Here is a 19,570-nt window from a genome sequence, read left to right as displayed (position 1 = left end):
GTGGTCTGGTGGCTAAGACTCCATGTTCCCAGTGCAGGGGGCCCGGGTTCGATCCCTGGTCAGGGAACTAGATCTCACATGCATGCTGCAATTAAGAGTTCGCATGCTGCAATGAAACTAAGACCTGGCACAGCCAAATAAATAAATAAATATGTTAAATAAATGAATAAATAAATAAATAAAAAAGTTCAGTTTAAAAGGTATACTTCTTACCCATCTTCCATTCCTGGCTGTAGATAGAGATGAGCATGCACAGGTCTAAGTCTCTGAATCACATGGATACACAAACGCTGAAACATCTATAGATGAAAAGATAGGACAACCTAAGAGTCAACTCACATCAGGTAACAAAGACACTGCAAAATGAACACGATTAAAAATTCTGCTACCCTGGGCTTCCCGGGTGGCGCAGTGGTTGAGAGTCCGCCTGCCGATGCAGGGGACATGGGTTCGTGCCCCAGTCCGGGAAGATCCCACATGCCGCGGAGCGGCTGGGACCGTGAGCCATGGCCGCTGAACCTGTGCGTCCGGAGCCTGTGCTCCGCAACGGGAGAGGCCCGCGTACCGGAAAAAAAAAAACAACTCTGCTACCCATTTATATTTTGCCCACAGATTATCTTTTGACATTCTAAAGCTTTCCTGGAGTCTCAACTACAGACTGAAGATAAAAGGTAGAGTTAGCTTGAAAAACAATTTTATAAGGGAAAAAGCAAAAACAAACTATAGGTTTCAGTAATAGAGATTACCAAATACGAAGCTTCATGAAACCTCCTTTACTAGTGGAGATACAGAGGAAAGAAAACTTGGCAACCATCTCTTTCAGAAGAGTGGAGTGGGGCAGGACAGCTGCTTATTAGAATTTCAATGACTAGGAGAAGGAAATGCAATTTAAGTTTATCCAAAAAATATGGATTAAGATATACAAATGGCCAATAAGCACACGAAAAGATGTTTACTATCATTAATTATTAAGCAAATGCAAACCAAAACTACAATGAGATACTACTTCACACCCATTAGAATGGCTAAAATTAAGAAGACAATAAACAAATGTTGAAGAAGATGTAGCAAAACTGGAACCTTCACAGATTGCTGGTGGGAATGTAAACTGGTGCAGACATCATGAAAAAAAGTTTGGTAGTCCCTAAGAATGTTACAACCCAGCAGTTCACTCCTCTGTATATATCCAAAAGAACTGAAAACACATGTCCACACAAATATCTGTACGCATATGTTCGTAGCAGTGTTATTCAAAACAGCAAAGAAGTGGAAACATCACTAATGTTCATCAACTGCTGAATAGATAAAATTTGGTATATAGAATATTACTTGGCAATAAGAAGAAATAAAGTACAGATACAAGTCACAACATGGGTAAACCTTGAAAACATGGTTAAATCAAAAAAGCTAGTCACAAAAGACCACATACTGTGTGATTCTATTCAAATGAAATGGTGAGAATAGGCAAACCCACAGAGGCAGAAAGTATATTAATGGTGGCCAGGGGCTGAAGAGAATGGACAGGATAAAATGGAAGTGATTGCTCATAAGTATGGTATTTCTTTTGGGGGTGTTATAAAATTAGGTAGATGATGGTCACATATTTGGGAATATACTAAAACACACTTAATTTTACACTTCGAAAAGTTTTGCTAAATTTTATGATATAAGAATTGTATCTCAATTATAACTGAAAGCATATTTCAGATTAAATTTTTGGTTTTGTGTCATAAATGCATATGTATTTTTCTTCCTTGTTAATTTTTCCAATGATTTATGAAAAACAAATTGATTCATGTGACAGATGAGAATCTGTCACGGAAATAAGTTATACACTATTCATTTAACTTTCAAGGCCATTACAGTACCCTACCATGGTTAGAATACCTAAGGATCTGAAAAAGAATCAGTACAACTCATACATCAAAGTAGGATCTGAGAAAATAGGCAGTTACAGCTATCTTCCTATAACCAGGAAATGTGAATGATTTTAATCACTTGACTGGAAATGATAGCTGATTTGCCAAAAGAAGCTGGTGAAAATAAGAGCAAAATGACTTTTGTGATAAGAGGTCGATCTTTTCAAATTACTTCCAATGCTGGGTTAAAATATATTCACAGGCAAATTCAGAACAATTAACTTGAAAGCCACTTCTTTTCCAAATAAATTTTTTCTTACCTGTCTCACAATTTGATTAGGGCACTTAATTAGTATCTGCATTGGCCACCAATCATCATCAGCCATGCGGTCCAAAAACCACTGTAAGTAAATAGTGTGATTTTAACATTCAATCAATACTTGTCAATTGGGATAAAAATCACACAAAGATTTTAATTCTAGTTGACATTTGAATTCTTTTAAATTCTTACCAAAAAAGATTCTTCAATTGGTAGAAAGTGTAAAATCTAAAATGTCTAAAGTCATAATCAAGGTCATCTCAATACAGAATTCCATGGATGCCATTTACATTATAGTGTAGAACCTACATGATGACAACCTGCAGTTCTTAATAAAGTCAAATACTATTTTCCTCTTAGACTTCATAAAGGTCACATTGCAGAATTTTTTGTTCCTATTAATAATATACGATCTGAGTATGATAAACTTTCTGTTTAAAACCAATTTATGTTCTGTTGATAACAAAAAACACTCTTCTTTACGCTAAGACAATTCCCATTAATTTCAAGATATCTCTTAATCACGTATTTAACTCCTCTATTGAACTGTACTGCCTATTTATGCACACACATAATTACTGACAACTGTAGAGAATTTTAACTCCTTGATAGAGTTCCAGAGGCAAATCCTTAGTGAAAAAACTGAAGTCACAACTTTATTAAAAAAAACAACAAAAACAAAAAAAATTTGACTTAATCAAGCTTCTGCATCTACTGAACAGTTTTTTTTTTTGTTTGTTTTTACTGAATAGTTTTTTAAAAATCATGAAGGGGGAAGGGAATAGAGGAATATGTTAAATAACACCCAAAGGATGCACTAGATCAAAGCCAGCATGTGGAAAATCCTGCAGAACAAATGAGAATGTGGTACAGACGGGAAAAAAAAAAAAAGAAGGTAACTACAGTTGCTCCTTGGTATGGAGCCCCAGCATACACGAAAATCTGCAGATACTCAAGTCCCATAGTTGACCTTCTTCTGTATCTTAGGTTCCTCCGCATCCTCGGATTTAACCAACCACAGATTGTACGGTACTGTACGTACTTACTGAAAAAATCTGTGTATGAGTGGACCCACACAGTTCAAACCCGTGTTGTCCACGGGTCAACTGTATTATAGATGAAAAGAGATTTACAAGACAAAAGCAAAATGTGGACCTTGTTTCAGTACTAATTCAAACAAACCGACTGAAAAAAATTAAAAAAAATAATCTTTCTAAAATCCTTCTACATATGAAAAAATCTTAACTAATTTCATCTATTGTACACTATGCTGCTGTCTCCCACTTCTGGGAATTTATAAGACCTGCATTCCTAGAAAGGCACACACCACTCCGGGAGATCATCACAAATGATAAACGGTAGTAAGATGGCAATATGGCTAAGTGTTTATTACCTGTGTGCATACTATCCTTAGGGATGTATGTTTCTCTTATAATGTAATATGGGAAAAGATAAAATAGGACATAAACTGATCTACTGGGATATATGCATTTTTTCTCAGAGGGGGAAGGGAGATATGCATTTTTCAGTATTTTCTAGTAGCATGCAAAAGTAGTTAAGAAATATCTGGTACAGTTCTGAATTTTCTATACTTTTTCCTTCCAATACATGGTGGGGGGGAACCTAAGGATTTTTAAGTAACTTAAAAATCAATTATTTAATCAATGTAATGAATTTGATACATTAATTATAAATTTCTCTTGGCAATCAAGTAATTTTAGGAACAACTTACACTGGCTCCCTATGATTTATAATAGATAAAACAATTTTATTATATCATCTAAGTTAAGAATAAAAGAAAACAAGAAAGTGAATCTTAAGCTATGCATTGTTTGTTGAATCATTCACCTCACCTCACAAGCTGCTTGGCTATTATTAAATTGTTTGGTCAACAGTTCAATCCACTGAAGCATTGTGGGCTAAAAAAGAAAAAGAAGTTACTGAAGGTATTAGGTGATATCTGAGGCTTCCCTGGTGGTGCAGTGGTTAAGAATCCACCTGTCAATGCACGGGACACGGGTTCAGGCCCTGGTCTGGGAAGATCCCACACGCCGCGGAGCAACTAAGCCCATGTGCTCCAACTACTGAGCCTGCGCACTAGAGCCCACGAGCCACAACTACTGAAGCCCGTGCTCCACAACAAGAGAAGCCACCACAATGAGAAGGCTGTGCACCGCAATGAAGAGTAGCCCCTGCTCATTGCAACTACAGAAAGCCCACGTAGTAACGAAGACCCAACGTAGCAAAAAAAAAAAAAAAAAAAGATATGATAAATGACATGAATGGCACAAAAGTTTACGAAATAGAACACATACCTTTTCTTTTGAATGAATAAATGTCTCTAGGACAAAGGAAGTGCTTAACTGCAAGAAAAGATAAAATTAAGCAAAAAAGATTTAATTATTTTAAAGTCACCAATCTTGAAGAAATTACCTAAGTCTATACATATATTACCTTTGCTGTCATTAAGGACACAGCTTTAGGATCTGGTAATGTACTGGGAATACAACTACACAACTGCCACATAAACCTAGAATTTGAAAACAATAGGTTAAAATTCTTACAAAATAAGATTTTTTTAAAGTGTTAACAAAAAAATCTTACTAAATCTGCCAAGCTTACCCAAAATATGTATGTTCAAAAATGTTTTTGTCTTGAAGAAACTGCATGTTATCATGCCAAATCCACTGAAGAAAAAAATGTTAACATTAGACATCAGAAAGCATTTGCTTCATAACATTTTACCAATATTTTTATTAGACAAAATAAGACTTGCTCTAGAAGAAACAAAAAGTATACATGCACTTAAATTCATGTTGACTTTTTTCCAGGTAAATGGAATATGGAAGTAGTTACTAAACCTAATCCAATTTATCATTACTTATCTGGTTACCTCAAGCAATCACGTTGTTTCTTTTTTTTTTTTTCAATTTATTTATTAAAATTTTGAAAGTAAGAACTCTGAAATCCCAACTGTCTGAAGAGCAAATATATAATGAATAAAATTATGTTAGCATTGATAACATACATGAAAACTATGGTAGGCTGATATTCTGGTAACAACAGGTTATGAAAGACAGGTTTATGTTTAAACACTGGCAAAATAGGGCTTCCCTGGTGGCGCAGTGGTTGAGAGTCCGCCTGCCGATGCAGGGGAAACGGGTTCGTGCCCCGGTCCAGGATGATCCCACATGCCGCGGAGCGGCTGGGCCTGTGAGCCATGGCCGCTGAGCCTATGTGTCCAGAGCCTGTGCTCTGCAACGGGAGAGGCCACAACAGTGAGAGGCCCGCGTACCACAAAAAAAAAAAAAAAAAAAAAAACAACTGGCAAAATAAGGGACTTCCCTGGTGGCACAGTGGTTAAGAATCTGCCTACCAATGCAGGGGACACAGGTTCATGCCCTGGTCTCGGAAGATCCCACATGCCAGAGAGCAACTAAGCCCGTGCGCCATAACTACTGAGCCTGTGCTCTAGAGCCTGCGAGCCACAACTACTGAAGCGCACGTGCCTAGAGCCCGTATTCCACGATGAGGAGCCACCGCAATGAGAAGCCTGCACACCGCAATGAAGAGTAGCCCGCGCTCGCTGCAACTAGAGAAAGCCCGCGTGCAGCAACGAAGACCCAATGCGGCCAAAGATAAATAAAATTTAAAAAAAAAACAACGTGAAAAAGAAATTCATGTTTACTTATAGATCCTGTATTTATTGAAAAAAAAACCCAAAACCATGTGTAAGTGGACCCTCGCAGTTCAAGCCTGTGTTGTTCAAATGCCAACTGTACATCATTAAGGTTTTATGTAAAATTTCATTTTATTTCACATGTGGGTGGCTATCTTTAAATACTGTTGGGTCCTCATCTACAACATGGTGTACATCTGAATACCCTGGGGACACAAAGTCTTGCACATAATGATGATTATAATCTATTTTATTTTGCTATTATGATAGCAGTTGAAATAAATCTTTGTATAAATAGGTGAGTTTAATAGCTTGGCATCCAGTGACGCATCTAATTCTGCTGGTAAACCTAATTTAGAGGGTTTGGAAGAAGATAATATTCTTGGCTCTTTATCAGTAAATTACAGGTAGGCAAGATACCATTAAAAGTGTTTGGGGGGCTTCCCTGGTGGCGCAGTGGTTGGGAGTCTGCCTGCCAATGCAGGGGACACGGGTTCGTGCCCCGGTCTGGGAGGATCCCACAGGCCGCGGAGCAGCTGGGCCCTTGAGCCATGGCCGCTGAGCCTGCGCGTCCGGAGCCTGTGCTCCGCAACGGGAGAGGCCATGGCAGTGAGAGGCCCACGTACCGCAAAAAAAAAAAAAAAAAGTGTTTGGGGAACAAAATCCACTCAGTTTTAAGACTTGACCACAATAGTGCAAATATCAATCAGTCAGAGAGTAAAAGTTTAATTGTCTACATGGAAGAGTACACTTGTATCAGGTATACCTTTCTGGAGATTCATTTTTTTTACTTTTGGCCGAGTCAGTTTACAACAATGACACAACATACATTGCGTGTGCACACTTTTTATAAACCCCTAACATTATCACGTAACTACATTATGAAACGAAGAGAGCTCATTACTACAAATGAGACACATATTAAAATATATATAATACATATTTTAAATGCATTTAAAATACACTGTACACTTGTGTATAATATGAAGCGTAAGAAAAGGAACATTCACAGTCCTACCACCCAATCCAAGAATATCACCAACCATACAAGTTAATTGTGAGCTTGAGCTTATTCCATCAACCATTTTTACCTTTCTTATTTTTCTTCAGTGTTACTAATAATTGTTTTCCACTCCCTTTAATCTCTTTCAGTTTACATTCACCTGTTGTATGTCAGTATTACCGAGACTATTTGTGAACAGGGTTAAGGTCTACCTCGGATTACAGATACTAATGATGTTGTTTATATAGCCTGCTTTTATATTCTAGAACTAATACTTGCATAAATACTTAACATGCTTTTAAATTGTTGCTAAAGTTAAATTAACTCATACCTCTAGTAATTCAGATGAAACATCAAATTTGTATTCTTTGCCATTTTCTTCCTCTGGTTCCATGCGTTTGTAAAACAGCATATAAGCACTGTGTGTCTTTAAGAGGGAAAAAAAAGTATATTTTCATTTTGACATAGTATAACTATAAAAGTAGATAACATGGAAGTCAGAAAATAATGTACAATTATACATGAAAGAAATGGTTACCTTTTCGAAGGAGAAATCCATAAATTTATCTGTAACAGAATCATAGGTCTTGGTCTGTTTAAAAAAATGAAAGTTTTCCTTCTTTAAGAAATGGGTACACTCAGCTATACTTATATATAAAATACTTCATAAACAGCTATTTTATACTTTATAGCAACTTTGTAAATAGTTCTCAAATAGCATTATATTCAGAAAAATCTTTAATAGCAGTTTTTGGATAGGAGTAGTACTTTAAAAAAAAGATTCAAAACATTTTTAAGGTACTTTACCATCAATAATATAAAGCTAAATAAAATGGACTTGCAATCTGAAAAACTACTTTTTAAATAAATCTTTATTGGAATATAATTGCTTCACAATACCTTGTTAGTTTCTGTTGCACAACAAAGTGAATCAGCCATATGCATACAGACATCCCCATATCCCCGCCCTCATATCCCCTCCCTCTTGAGCCTCCCTCTCATCCTCCCTATCCCACCCCTCTAGGTCATCGCAAAGCACCAAGCTGATCTCCCTGTGCTATGCTGCTGCTTCCCACCAGCCAACTATTTCACATTCGGTAGTGTATATATGTTGACGCTACTCTCACTTAGCCCCAGCTTCGCCCTCCCACCCCATGTCATCAAGTCCGTTCTCTATGCCTACCCCTTTATTCCTGCCCTGCAACTAGGTTCATCAGTATCATTTTCTTTTTTTGATTCCATATATGTGCGTTAGCCTACGGTATTTGTTTTTCTCTTTCTGACTTACTTCATTCTGTATGTCAGAGTCTAGGTCCATCCACCTCACTACAAATAACTGAATTTCGTTTTTTTTATAGCTGAGTAATATTCCATTGTATATATGGGCCACATCTTCTTTATCCATTCATCTGTCAATGGACATTTAGGTTGCTTCCATGTCCTGGCTATTGTAAATAGTGCTGCAATGAACACTATGATGCATGTCTCTCTCTTTTTTTTTTTGCAGTACGCGGGCCTCTCACTGTTGTGTCCTCTCCCGTTGCGGAGCACAGGCTCCGGACGCGCAGGCTCAGCGGCCATGGTTCACAGGCCCAGCCGCTCCGCGGCATGTGGGATCCTCCCGGACCGGGGCACGAACCCGTGTCCCCTGCATCGGCAGGTGGACTCTCAACCACTGCGCCACCAGGGAAGCCCTGGTGCATGTCTCTTTTTGAATTATGGTTTTCTCAGGGTATATGCCCAGTAGTGGGATTGCTGGGTCATATGGCAGTTCTATTTTTAGTTTTTTAAGGAACCTCCATACTGTTTTCTATAGTGGCTGTATCAATTTACATTCCCACCAGCAGTGTAGGAGGGCTCCCTTTTCACCACACCCTTTCCAGCATTTACTGTTTCTAGCTTTTTTGATAATGGCCATTCTGACCGGCGTGAGGTGATACCTCATTGTAGTTTTGATTTGCATTTCTCTAATAATTAGTGATGTTGAGCATCTTTTCATGTGCCTCTTGCCTGTCTCTAAGTCTTCCTTGGTGAAATGTCTATTTAGGTCTTCCGCCCATTTTCTAACTGGATTGTTTGGTTTTTTTTGATATTGAACTCCATGAGCTGTTTTTATATTTTGGAGATTAATCCTTTGTCTGTTGTTTCATTTGCAAATATTCTCTCCCATTCTGAGGGTTGTCTTATTGTCTTCTTTATGGTTTCCTTTGCTGTGCAAAAGCTTTTAAGTTTAATTAAGTCCCATTTGTTTATTTTTGTTTTTATTTCTGTTACTCTAGGAGGTGGGTCAAGAAAGATCTTGCTGTGGTTTATGTCAAAGAGTGTTTTTCCTACGTTTTCCTCTAAAAGTTTTATAGTGTCTGGTCTTACATTTAAGTCTTTAATGCATTTGGAGTTTATTTTTGTGTATGGTGTTAGGTAGTGTTCTAATTTCATACTTTTACATGTAGCTGTCCAGTTTTCCCAGCACCACTCATTGAAGAGGCTGTCTTTTCTCCATTGTATGTTCCTGCCTCCTTTGTTGTAAATTAGGTGCCCATATGTGCCTGGGTTACCTCTGGGCATTCTATCCTGTACCATTGATCTATATTTCTGTTTTTGTGCCAGTACCATACTGTCTTGATTACTGTACCTTTTGGTATAGTTTGAAGTTGGGGAGCCTGATTCCTCCAGCTCCATTTTTCTTTCTCAAGATTGCTTTGGCTATTTGGGGTCTTTTGTGTTTCCATATGAATTGTAAGATTTTTTGTTCTAATTCTGTGAAGAATGCTATTGGTAGTTTGATAGGGATTGCATTGAATCTGTAGATTGCTTTGGGTAGTATAGTCATTTTCACAATATTGATTCTTCCAATCCAAGAATATGGTATATCTCTCCATCTGTTTGTGTCATCTTTGATTTCTTTCATCAGTGTCTTACAGTTTTCTGAGTACAGGTCTTTTACCTCTGTAGGTAGGTTTATTCCTAGGGATTTTTATTCTTTTTGTTGCAATGGTGAATGGGATTTTTTCCTTAATTTCTCTTCAAATATATAAAACTTAATAAAGTGGGCATGCAATCTGAAAAACTACCTTTTAAAAGAAGAGTTTTGCACTGTTTACTTGTTTATCTTTTCTTTCTTTTTTTTTTGAGGAAATATTCTAGGAATAACATCTAGAGATGCAATAGGTTTAGTTATGGCTTCAATGGTAACTCATTATTTCCTTCCTTCTTCTACTCATTTTCCAAGTGTTAGGAATTTGTCTAATTTTCCTTTTCTATTCAGAATAGTACATAAGAGCATCAAAGAGCAGTTAAGAAAGCCTTTTCATTAAAATCCAGAATGTGACCAGTTATTTCACAATAAACATGGCTATTAAAGGGAAATATAACTTTATCTGAGCTTCTTTATGAAATAGAAATTACTTTTTAATACTTGTGAGAATCAACAGGCTATTTTTAAAGTTTTCAGAAAATTGGTACTAGGGTAAACTGCATATAAAGAAGTGAAATTATTGTAACACTACTCCAACCTAACTGTTTTTTCTTATATCTTAACTGATAATTACAAAACAGATAATCTTTTTCTATCCTGTCACTAGTAATAACTAGGTTGTTGCTTCTGTTATTGAAAGCACTAAAGGAACAATCTTTAAAGTTTAGCTTAAGCCAACTTCCTTGTCAAAGATTTCTCATAGTAAGTACTTACTCAATAAAGTATTCAATAAAGAGTAATTTCTTTCTGTTCTAATCCCACAGCATTTAAGTAAACAACTTATTTAATCATGTCTTGTGGAAATGTAATTCAATTCCTATACTATTATTTTTCAATTGTAAGTCTTAACCCTTCTTAATCAGACCCTCTTAATCAGTTGAAGAAATAGTAATTTAAAATATATTTTCAAAAAAAAATATTTTCCAGTGTCTGGTATATGCTCCAAACATACTAAGCTATACTAAACAACAACAAAAAAAAATTTTAGATTTAATTATAGGAATTAAGAGAAAGTTACATGACTCTGCTATTGGATTTTATGATACTGCAAAGCACTTAGAAAGTCATGAACCATTTATAACTTTTGAATAAAACTTACCGTCATCTCTCCACCAAAACATTCAGAAGCAAGTTGAGCAGAATCAAAAGGTTTTACCTCAGCATCATTAAAAAGATACCTAAAGCAGAGCATATAGTATTGATCAAGTATATATGTAATATATCTGTATTGTGCCTCTTTTTAAAATATTTAGATTACATTCTAATATATTACAAATATTGATCAAACTTATTAATATGTGGTAAATTCTAACTAAGCTCTTGTTTCGACAATTCTAATCCACTAGAAATTGGGAATATAATTTCACAACACAGTCATAACCGCCTTAAAATCTGATAGATCTATTCATAACCTGGGAGTAACAAAAGAGTTCATAAAAGCAAGGAATAAAAAGTTTGCATAACTTTCTAACATGTAAAGCTATCGGACAGAAAACATTAAGAGCTTGGAAAACTTACAACGATAAAGATGCCATTTCAAAATTTATATTCAAATGGACAAAAAAAAGTAAAGATACCATGGATATGATGGTTTAAAGAGTGAGAAATATTTCAACGAAACTGTTCTATTAAGTGCAGATCAATTTACCAATGTACACTTTGTTCACAGCAATATCCCCAATATTTAGAACAATGTCTAGCACATCAATAGTCTCTATACATGAGACTTTATTCAACAACATCCGAGGACCAAAAACCAGCTATTAAGGACTGACTGAATGACTTCCAGCCATTAACTTGATGAAAGATGATAAAAAGAATGTGTGTCAGAAGGGAAAGGTAAGGTGAAGAAAATTGAGTATGCAGGTTATTTTCTAACTGGAATACATAAGGACTTTGTGGCCACCCTATAAAAGGCATTAAGTAAACAGTTCTGGAATAAGTGAACACAGGTAGGTAAGATTTGGAAGGTGCAATATTGTCTGTGAATCTAAAGTTGTGTGCAAAACTTTGAGTGTGTTCATTTTTCTTAGGCGAGAATTTATCAAATTCTCAAAAGAGTCTGGAGATGTATAAAGTTTAAGGATGGATTCATATTGTCTTTTGAAAGCTTTCATTTAAACATTTTATGTGCCCCCTTTCCCAACTATAAAGTTTTTAGAAAACTAAAATCCGAAAACGTATCTCAAGAAGAAAACTATCATAAGCTTATATTTTAAAAACAGAAGAAAAAAGATTTTTTTAAATCCCAAGAATAAAATATTTAAAACTCACCATTTATTGTTTTTATAAGCATGTGGATTGACTATATCTCTAATGAAGCTGTAATAGTGTCCACCATCTGCTGTTCCTGTGTGAACAGTCACTCCTATCAAGTCATACTCATAGCTCTCTGTGTCTTTTGAATGATCACTGACTTCCTTAAAACCTGGAATGATTTACATAAAATAATGGCAATAATTTTGAAAACTGCACACAGTGACATCTTAGAATCACTTTATATACTAAACTTTATGCACAGAAATAGGCACAGATACTTTATATATTCAAATAGGTACAAAACAATCCTATATGCTAGTCATTCACCATTCATAGCCTACAATTTTAAGGAGCATTTATACAAATCACTGGAAAAACAACCATGTGTCAGTGCATAACTAGGGACAATCTCCATGTAATATGTAAATGTAGAATATATTCTTTTTGCTTAATCTGGCTCTTCCTTTTGAAATAGATAAATCTGAATGAAGCATTTTGTATTACCTTTATTAGGAGCAGGCAAACGCAAGATCTGAAAAGTATTAACATATTTATGCCTGTTAGTCTCATGCTAAGGAAAATGGAGCATTGTACTGGAAGCATGCTTCCAACTGTTTTCCCAGTTAATAGAAAACACTGTGTATTAGGAGCTTTATGTAGACAGAAACAAAATAAACAAAACATATACTTCCCACCCACAGAGATTTCAATTTGAAAAGTTATTACAAGAGATATTAAGAAAAAACTCCAGAAGACGTATGATTTACGATCTGTATTTCCATCATCACAAAAGGAAAGGTATAATCAGAAGCAAATAAGTGAGAGCAGATTTGGTTAACCTGAGTGCACAGTCTAACCTGAAAATTGAAGCAACAATTAGGTGAAGAGGAGGAAATGGCTGAGTGTCAGAGCAGTGACTGAGGAGTTTGGATGTACTAGAATCTGACGCTGAAGGCATCACTTGTGGCTTAATAAATTCCTTTATCTTGGCATAAATTTTTGCTATTTCCACACATGGAGACATTATGAAAAATACAGTGAAGCAGTTACTACGCAGTCTTGCTATAATTTTACAAATGGTTTGAAAATGTTCTAAAAAGTAGGATGTATATATACAATGCCAACTTCTTAACCTTGTCTCTATTTTCAAACTTACCTCTTCTGCCTCATTTCCTGTAACTTCTAAATATACTGCAATTCTAACTTTAAAGTCCCCTCCCTTAACCCTGTATTACCTCACAGCCACAGTCACCATCCTCTCTCTTCAAAGAAAGATATGTTCTTCTCTTGAAAGAGTAGCCCACACTCATTGTTTATACCTCTCAGCTCCCATTTAGTGAGAGTAAAACATTTACTGGATGCTCATTAAGTGCCCGGCAATGCAGTATAAAGATTAAAATATGGTTCTCTTTCTTATATCTTATAATATGGTGGCTCTTCAAATCTTAAAAATTTACATCAGCATAACTTTCTATACAAACAAAACATTGCCAGGACTCTTATGTAAAATGGAACTTCTCTTGGCTAAAGAAGAATGGAAAAGGTATGAGCTGGCCCTATTCTGCTTTCTTCTCTCCTCTCACCTATTTCCATTCCTCATCATGGTCCTTGGGACATACACACAGATGTTCGAAAATCACTGGTCTTATGGACGTAATAATAGCAACTTGGAGGTAACTACTTACCAACCAAGTGCCATTTTAAATTCGCTGCAATCCACCTTCCTACTGCAACACCCAAATTAAATTGGTCTGATAACCAGAGATCTTCAACATGTTAGATAATTTTCCCTCATGGTCTCACTGGAACTGTTCCTTTTCTTTATTTAGTATTCAATACTTCTGACCACACTCCCTCCTTCTTGAGATCCTGAAATACTGATCCCACTATTCACCTAACTGATCAAGCCAGAAACCTTTCTTGACTTCTCCTCCTTCCTCTAGTAGTAGACTGACTAAACTGTAAGCTTCATAGGGGCAGAGACCTTGTTCTCTGTTGTCACTATATTCCTATTACTATAATAGAAAATTAAATAGTGGATAGATGTTCAATAACTTTGTTCGATTCACTTATTCATTCAATCATCAAGTTCTACTAACTCTATCGCCATGTGCTTCTCTCCAACCCTACTGGTTGGTATGCTTTCTCATCTGTGCTACTATTACTGTGGTTTACCATAACAGCCTCCCCACACTCCTTTTATCATCCTCTAATCCATTTCTATTGTCATAGTCAGAATAACCTTTTCCAAGATCCCACCTGGTTATCTCAGTTCCCTGCTTAAAATTTTCCAATGGTTTCACATTGAAATAAAGATCAAAATTATTAACATGGCTTACAAAAAAACTGATCTGGCTGCCACCCTTTTGCCTATCTCATCAACCCCCTAATCAGCCCCCTGCCCCCCACCAGAGTTTCTCCACTCCTCTCACTCTAGCTCTTACTCAGGCTCTGCTTAAATGTCACCTTCTCCTGAAAGCCCTCCCTGATTCCCCTCAATCTGTGATACATTCACTATTTGACAACACTTCATGTTTATAATTCCTTGTTTAATATATGCCATGCCCAATAGACTTAAGTTCTTCAAGGGCAGGAACCATGTTTATCTCATTCACTTGGAAAGGTGCCTAGAACACACTCCTAGTAGATACAAAACGTTTATGGGCCAACTGACTGAATATGCCATATTGTCTTTAAAAATATTCTCCTTTATAAGATTCAGTTTGATTTTGTTAAATGTGTAGTTGATTACAACTTTATAAATATGACTATCTTGTCATGAAGACTTACAATAAACATAGGCAAGAGAAAGATTTTCCATTACCTTCTTTCCTGTCACTCTTTCGCATAAGAAAATCTTCTGTATAGGGTGTCATATCCAAACGTAATGGGAAGGAAAAATGTGTGTTCACTTTCTCTTTCATCATTGTGACCATGTTAAATGTATACCTCATAGTATTGAAACTCAGAATCCGAGGCAATTTCTTAAAACATGCTCTGAAAGACAAGAACAAAATTTGTTAAAAATTATCTTTCAGAAGTACTCTAGCTATTATCAATTACATTTACACTACACTTATTTCAATATTCAATTCAGAGTAAATAATAAATAGTACTCTAAATCATGCTCTTATTAAATCTATCAATCAATCAACCTATCTATCTATCTATCTATCCCCCTCTTACATGACTTTTTCCATTCTGAAAGGACTTTCCTGTGTCTAGAGAGAAAAACAAATGAAAAACCTACAGGGGACTATGGTATATGCCATGATGAAGCTATGAAAGGTGCTACGGAAGCATAAAAAGGAGTCACATCATATTTCAAAGGCAAGGAGGTTTTTGGTTCAGAGTTTTCTTTTCCACCTTAAATAAGCATTTATTTTTGTACAGCAGAATTGCAAAGCCTGACTGTATCATTTACTAGATATATGACCCTAAAAAAGTTACTTAACCTCTCAGAGCTTAATTCCTGATTTGTAAATGGAAGTTAAGGTACCTACTCCCTACTACTTTTAGAATGCTGCCTGGCAAACAGCGTTCAACGAGTGTTGCCTCATATTACAGCCACAACAATAACATTACCTAATTGATTACCTAAATCATATGGTATGACTTACTGCTAGTTCAGGTTTAAAAAAACTTTTTTTCAGTTTAAACAAAATATACTTAAAAACTTGGATTTATGAAAAATATGAATTTCAGGGAATAATTCTTCAGTGTATATAGGATTTATAACAAAATTTGTTTAAAGCAAGAGCTTAGTTTCTCTTTTAAATAGGAAATTTAGGGAGTTGAGGAAGGTAAGGGAAAGATGTCACAAGCAGATGGAATAAGAAGTCTAAAAATTCATGATTATTGTTTATTTGGGAGACTGGTAAATGATGAGGTTACAAAGTATAAAGAAGTCAAGATATGAAGGGCCTTGTGTGTAATGTTAGAGTAGGAACTTTACTCTGACAGCTAAGAATCACTAAAGGACTTGTGGAGGGCAGTGAAACCATGCATTAAGATATAAACAGATCTGAAGAGATGACCTGAATCTAACCAGACTACTTCTTTGCCTTTGTAGTTCCTAGCAACGAACTACATAAGATGCTCTTTTAATCTAATTTCAATGTTCATCGGTAGGACTGAAACATCTTTACCCAACCAACTACTCTGTCCTAAACCAAGCATCTTATGGCTGGCTCTTAAGAAAAAAAATCTCTCACTTTACAGATTCAGAGGTCTTCAGTTCATGAGTAGACTCTTTATCATGCCCCACTGAGTGCACGGCAGAGAGCTAAGCAATCATATAGACCTTGGTAAGTATTTGCTTAATAAAAAGGAAAAAAAAAATCTGAAAAGATTTAAGAGTGCCTGAAAGTTTACTTGCATAACTGAATGAAAAATTGCTGCATAAGAGTGAGTTCCAAGCAGCTGACCATAAGCTTAATCACATAATTTTCATAAAAGTTTAACATTAATTTATCCTAAGTTTGTGTTTTACTTCTATTTGATGATTTATCAAGATGACGAAAATTACGTTTCAAAAAGCATACCTTTTTTCAGCTCGTACTTTCTTCCCGCAATGAGAACAAGTATACATGTTGTCACCTTCTAAAGTATCTTTAATAGTAACTTCATCAAGAGATTCCTGTGTATAAAACCACACTTAAGAGTTTCACATTATTGTTTACAGCATGCAAAAATACAAAAAGCATTAATTACAATTTGGGCAGAATGCACAGAGGAAAACATTTTTTTAAAAAAGCGAACACTTAAATTTAGTAAAAATATTGACAAGGTGCTCTGAATCTTACTACATTTAAAAAAAACTCAAGTATTTAAATTTTGATTGGGAAAAATCAGCTTTGTGATCTACCTTTAATTTTTATTTGAGTAGCATCACAAGAAGAAAATAGGTGAAAATGTGAAAGTTAATTTTCTCCTAAGGTAACAAACATAAGCCTGCTATACACAAATAGTTAAAAGCAGAAAAAAAAATTAAAAATATATACAACATTACTCACATAAATGTTCTTCATATCAGCCACCTGGCACCTCACGGTGTAAAACTCTTCAGCTGTCTGACTAACATGTTCACAATCCTAGTCAATCAATAGCCAAAAATTGGTAAATTATAATAAGCTAAAATATACATTAAGATTTCCAAAAAGCAAAGAATAGGGAGAATACTTACCAAGGATACAACATTGTTTGTAATTACACCTCCAAACAAACTTTTGACAGTATTTTTCTTTAAAAGAAATATAAACGAAAGTTAGTAATTTAAAATTAAGCAAATCTGTAAAAATTTCCAAGAAACTTGAGTGTTCTGGTACTAACCAGTTCTGGAGACATTTCTTCAATTTTAGTAATCAGATCAGTAAAAAACTCAGTCATATCTTTCTGCTCCCCAGTGTTCAGAGGCTGCTTATCCATGGTGTATGTTTTACAAAAGGGTCTAGGATTATATGCTTTGCATTCACTCTCCTATGAAAGAAAAGGCAGGTGGTGAGGAGGAGGATTATAAAACAATCAAATAAATCTAGACCTCAAATAAAAATAAAAATTATCACAAGGTTATTGAATGAACAACAAAGAAACAGGTAGTAAATCTACAAAGAAATTATGGAAATGTTCTCTTCTATTTCATTTCTGTTTGATTCTCATTGCCTTTTCAGTTTAATAGTCTCGGTGCCAGAAGATGGTTAAATGACCGTAAGTTAAGAAATTTTTATTTTTTAAGCCTAGGAATTTCTAGGAAGAAATTTGGGATTCAAAGGATGGAGGTTTGTATTGTGAAGCATAAAATACAAAGCCTTTGCAGGGTGCATAAGTTCTCCTATCAACTGAACCTTGGTTTAGTAGTAGTTTAAAATAGCAGTAAAAGTGCTTTGCCAGTTCAAATAGCATGCTCCAACTCTGTTAAAAGGAGATTATAAGTGGAATCAAGGGATAACTAACAAACCTTTTTATTTTGTTAAAAATCTCATTTATGGGCTTCCCTGGTGGCGCAGTGGTTCAGAGTCCGCCTGCCGATGCAGGGGACACGGGTTCGTGCCCTGGTCCGGGAAGATCCCACATGCCGCGGAGCGGCTGGGCCCGTGAGCCATGGCCGCTGAGCCTGCGCATCTGGAGCCTGTGCTCCGCAACGGGAGAGGCCATAACAGTGAGAGGCCCGCGTACCGCAAAAAAAAAAAAAAAAAAATCTCATTTATTAAGTCTCATAAGCTGAAATACATGGTTTGAAAAAAATATGGTAAGATCTTTGTCCTCCAAATTCTAATAGGTGAGATAAGTAACATTCAATACAAGTGCTGGTACAACAGAATTATGGTGACATGGAGATACTCTGTGGAATTTTTGGTCTCTTAGAGGACAGACTTTCTCAAAAAAACCAAGTTGATTCCTGAAGGATGAGAAATGGAAGAAAATGGAGAAGAGTACTATTGGAAGAGTGCCACAGGCAGTAGAAGCAGCATAAATAACTGCACAAGCGATGAAGCAAAAGGGTGATGGGCTTCAAAAGGCTTACAGTTACTACAGGGTGAGGCTGGATGTGGGAAGGGATAAGAAAGGAGGTTGAAGGGAAGGGGCAGAATCACAGGGGATGTGTGCCATCCTGACTGAACCTGAATACTATTCTTTTCATAATAAAGAGTTTTAACTAGGGGAGTAATAATAAGATTTGTTATTTTTTAAAGATTAATTACTTTTATAGTTTTGGGGGTGGAAATTAAGAAGGACAAAGAAAAATCAGTTGGAAAACCCTAAGACTAAGGGGGGAGGTGTGACCTTCTGATGAAAAATGGATCAGATACAAGAAATTCTTCAAAGGATAAATTAACAAAATGTAGATGACTGAAATATGACAGTTAAAATTCACTATGACAAAGAGCATCAGCAACTGACGAAGTCAATTGGAAAAATAAGAGTATATGGTCAGGACAGGCCAATACAAATGAACTCCAATTAACGTTTTCACCTTTGGTCAATGGGTATATCTAATTAGTTTTCCATACCCAATTCTCAAACATACCATTAAATATGTAAACATTTTTTGAAGCTCCAGGAGAGTGGTCTTGTGCTTCATATCTTCGGAATACTGTAAATTAAGAAAAAACTTTCCATTAAGACATATTGATAATGGTAAATTAGACATTCTAGAAAAGAAAGTATTACAATGTGCTTAACACTGTTTTCATTCTTTTAGCCATATGTAGGAAAAGCACAGTATTTTTTCGTTAACAATTTTAGCATTTTAAAAATTGGAGTACTTTGTTCATTATACAAATATGGCTATCACTATTATGTAAGGAAACTGAATAAAGAGATCTTAAAACTGCTTTCCAGATCAGGACTTTTTGGTTCAATGCTGAACAGAAGCATTTACAAGTTGGCGATTTTGCAAGAACAGAAAACACCTTTTCCACAAATAAATCCACACATTAAAGAGTATATTATATTAACAAATGACATCTCACCCTCA

At 35.7% G+C, this 19,570-nt stretch overlaps 1 protein-coding gene across 7 annotated transcripts in view; it reads right to left on the bottom strand.

Moving 5' to 3' along the window:
* USP34 (ubiquitin specific peptidase 34) overlaps positions 1-19,570 on the bottom strand; it is a 231,592-nt gene that overhangs the window by 35,371 nt on the left and 176,651 nt on the right. For all 7 annotated transcript variants that reach the window (XM_029232068.1, XM_029232067.1, XM_029232073.1 and 4 more), the window contains 16 exons: positions 19,121-19,186; positions 17,425-17,571; positions 17,279-17,335; positions 17,109-17,186; positions 16,638-16,732; positions 14,918-15,090; positions 12,109-12,262; positions 10,934-11,012; positions 7,399-7,452; positions 7,192-7,287; positions 4,801-4,865; positions 4,633-4,708; positions 4,494-4,541; positions 4,032-4,097; positions 2,180-2,260; positions 214-299 (listed from right to left, as the gene is read on the bottom strand). In XM_029232068.1, the coding sequence (XP_029087901.1) occupies positions 214-299; positions 2,180-2,260; positions 4,032-4,097; positions 4,494-4,541; positions 4,633-4,708; positions 4,801-4,865; positions 7,192-7,287; positions 7,399-7,452; positions 10,934-11,012; positions 12,109-12,262; positions 14,918-15,090; positions 16,638-16,732; positions 17,109-17,186; positions 17,279-17,335; positions 17,425-17,571; positions 19,121-19,186 (1,421 nt within the window). The remainder of the gene's footprint in view (positions 1-213; positions 300-2,179; positions 2,261-4,031; positions 4,098-4,493; positions 4,542-4,632; positions 4,709-4,800; positions 4,866-7,191; positions 7,288-7,398; positions 7,453-10,933; positions 11,013-12,108; positions 12,263-14,917; positions 15,091-16,637; positions 16,733-17,108; positions 17,187-17,278; positions 17,336-17,424; positions 17,572-19,120; positions 19,187-19,570) is intronic.

This window comes from Monodon monoceros, unplaced genomic scaffold (genome assembly GCF_005190385.1).
Source record: "Monodon monoceros isolate NGI ecotype Baffin Bay Population unplaced genomic scaffold, NGI_Narwhal_1 Super_Scaffold_19, whole genome shotgun sequence".
Classification (NCBI taxonomy): domain Eukaryota; kingdom Metazoa; phylum Chordata; class Mammalia; order Artiodactyla; family Monodontidae; genus Monodon; species Monodon monoceros.
The sequence above is the reverse complement of the archived record's forward strand: the minus strand, read 5'-3'. Positions and strand labels throughout refer to the sequence as shown.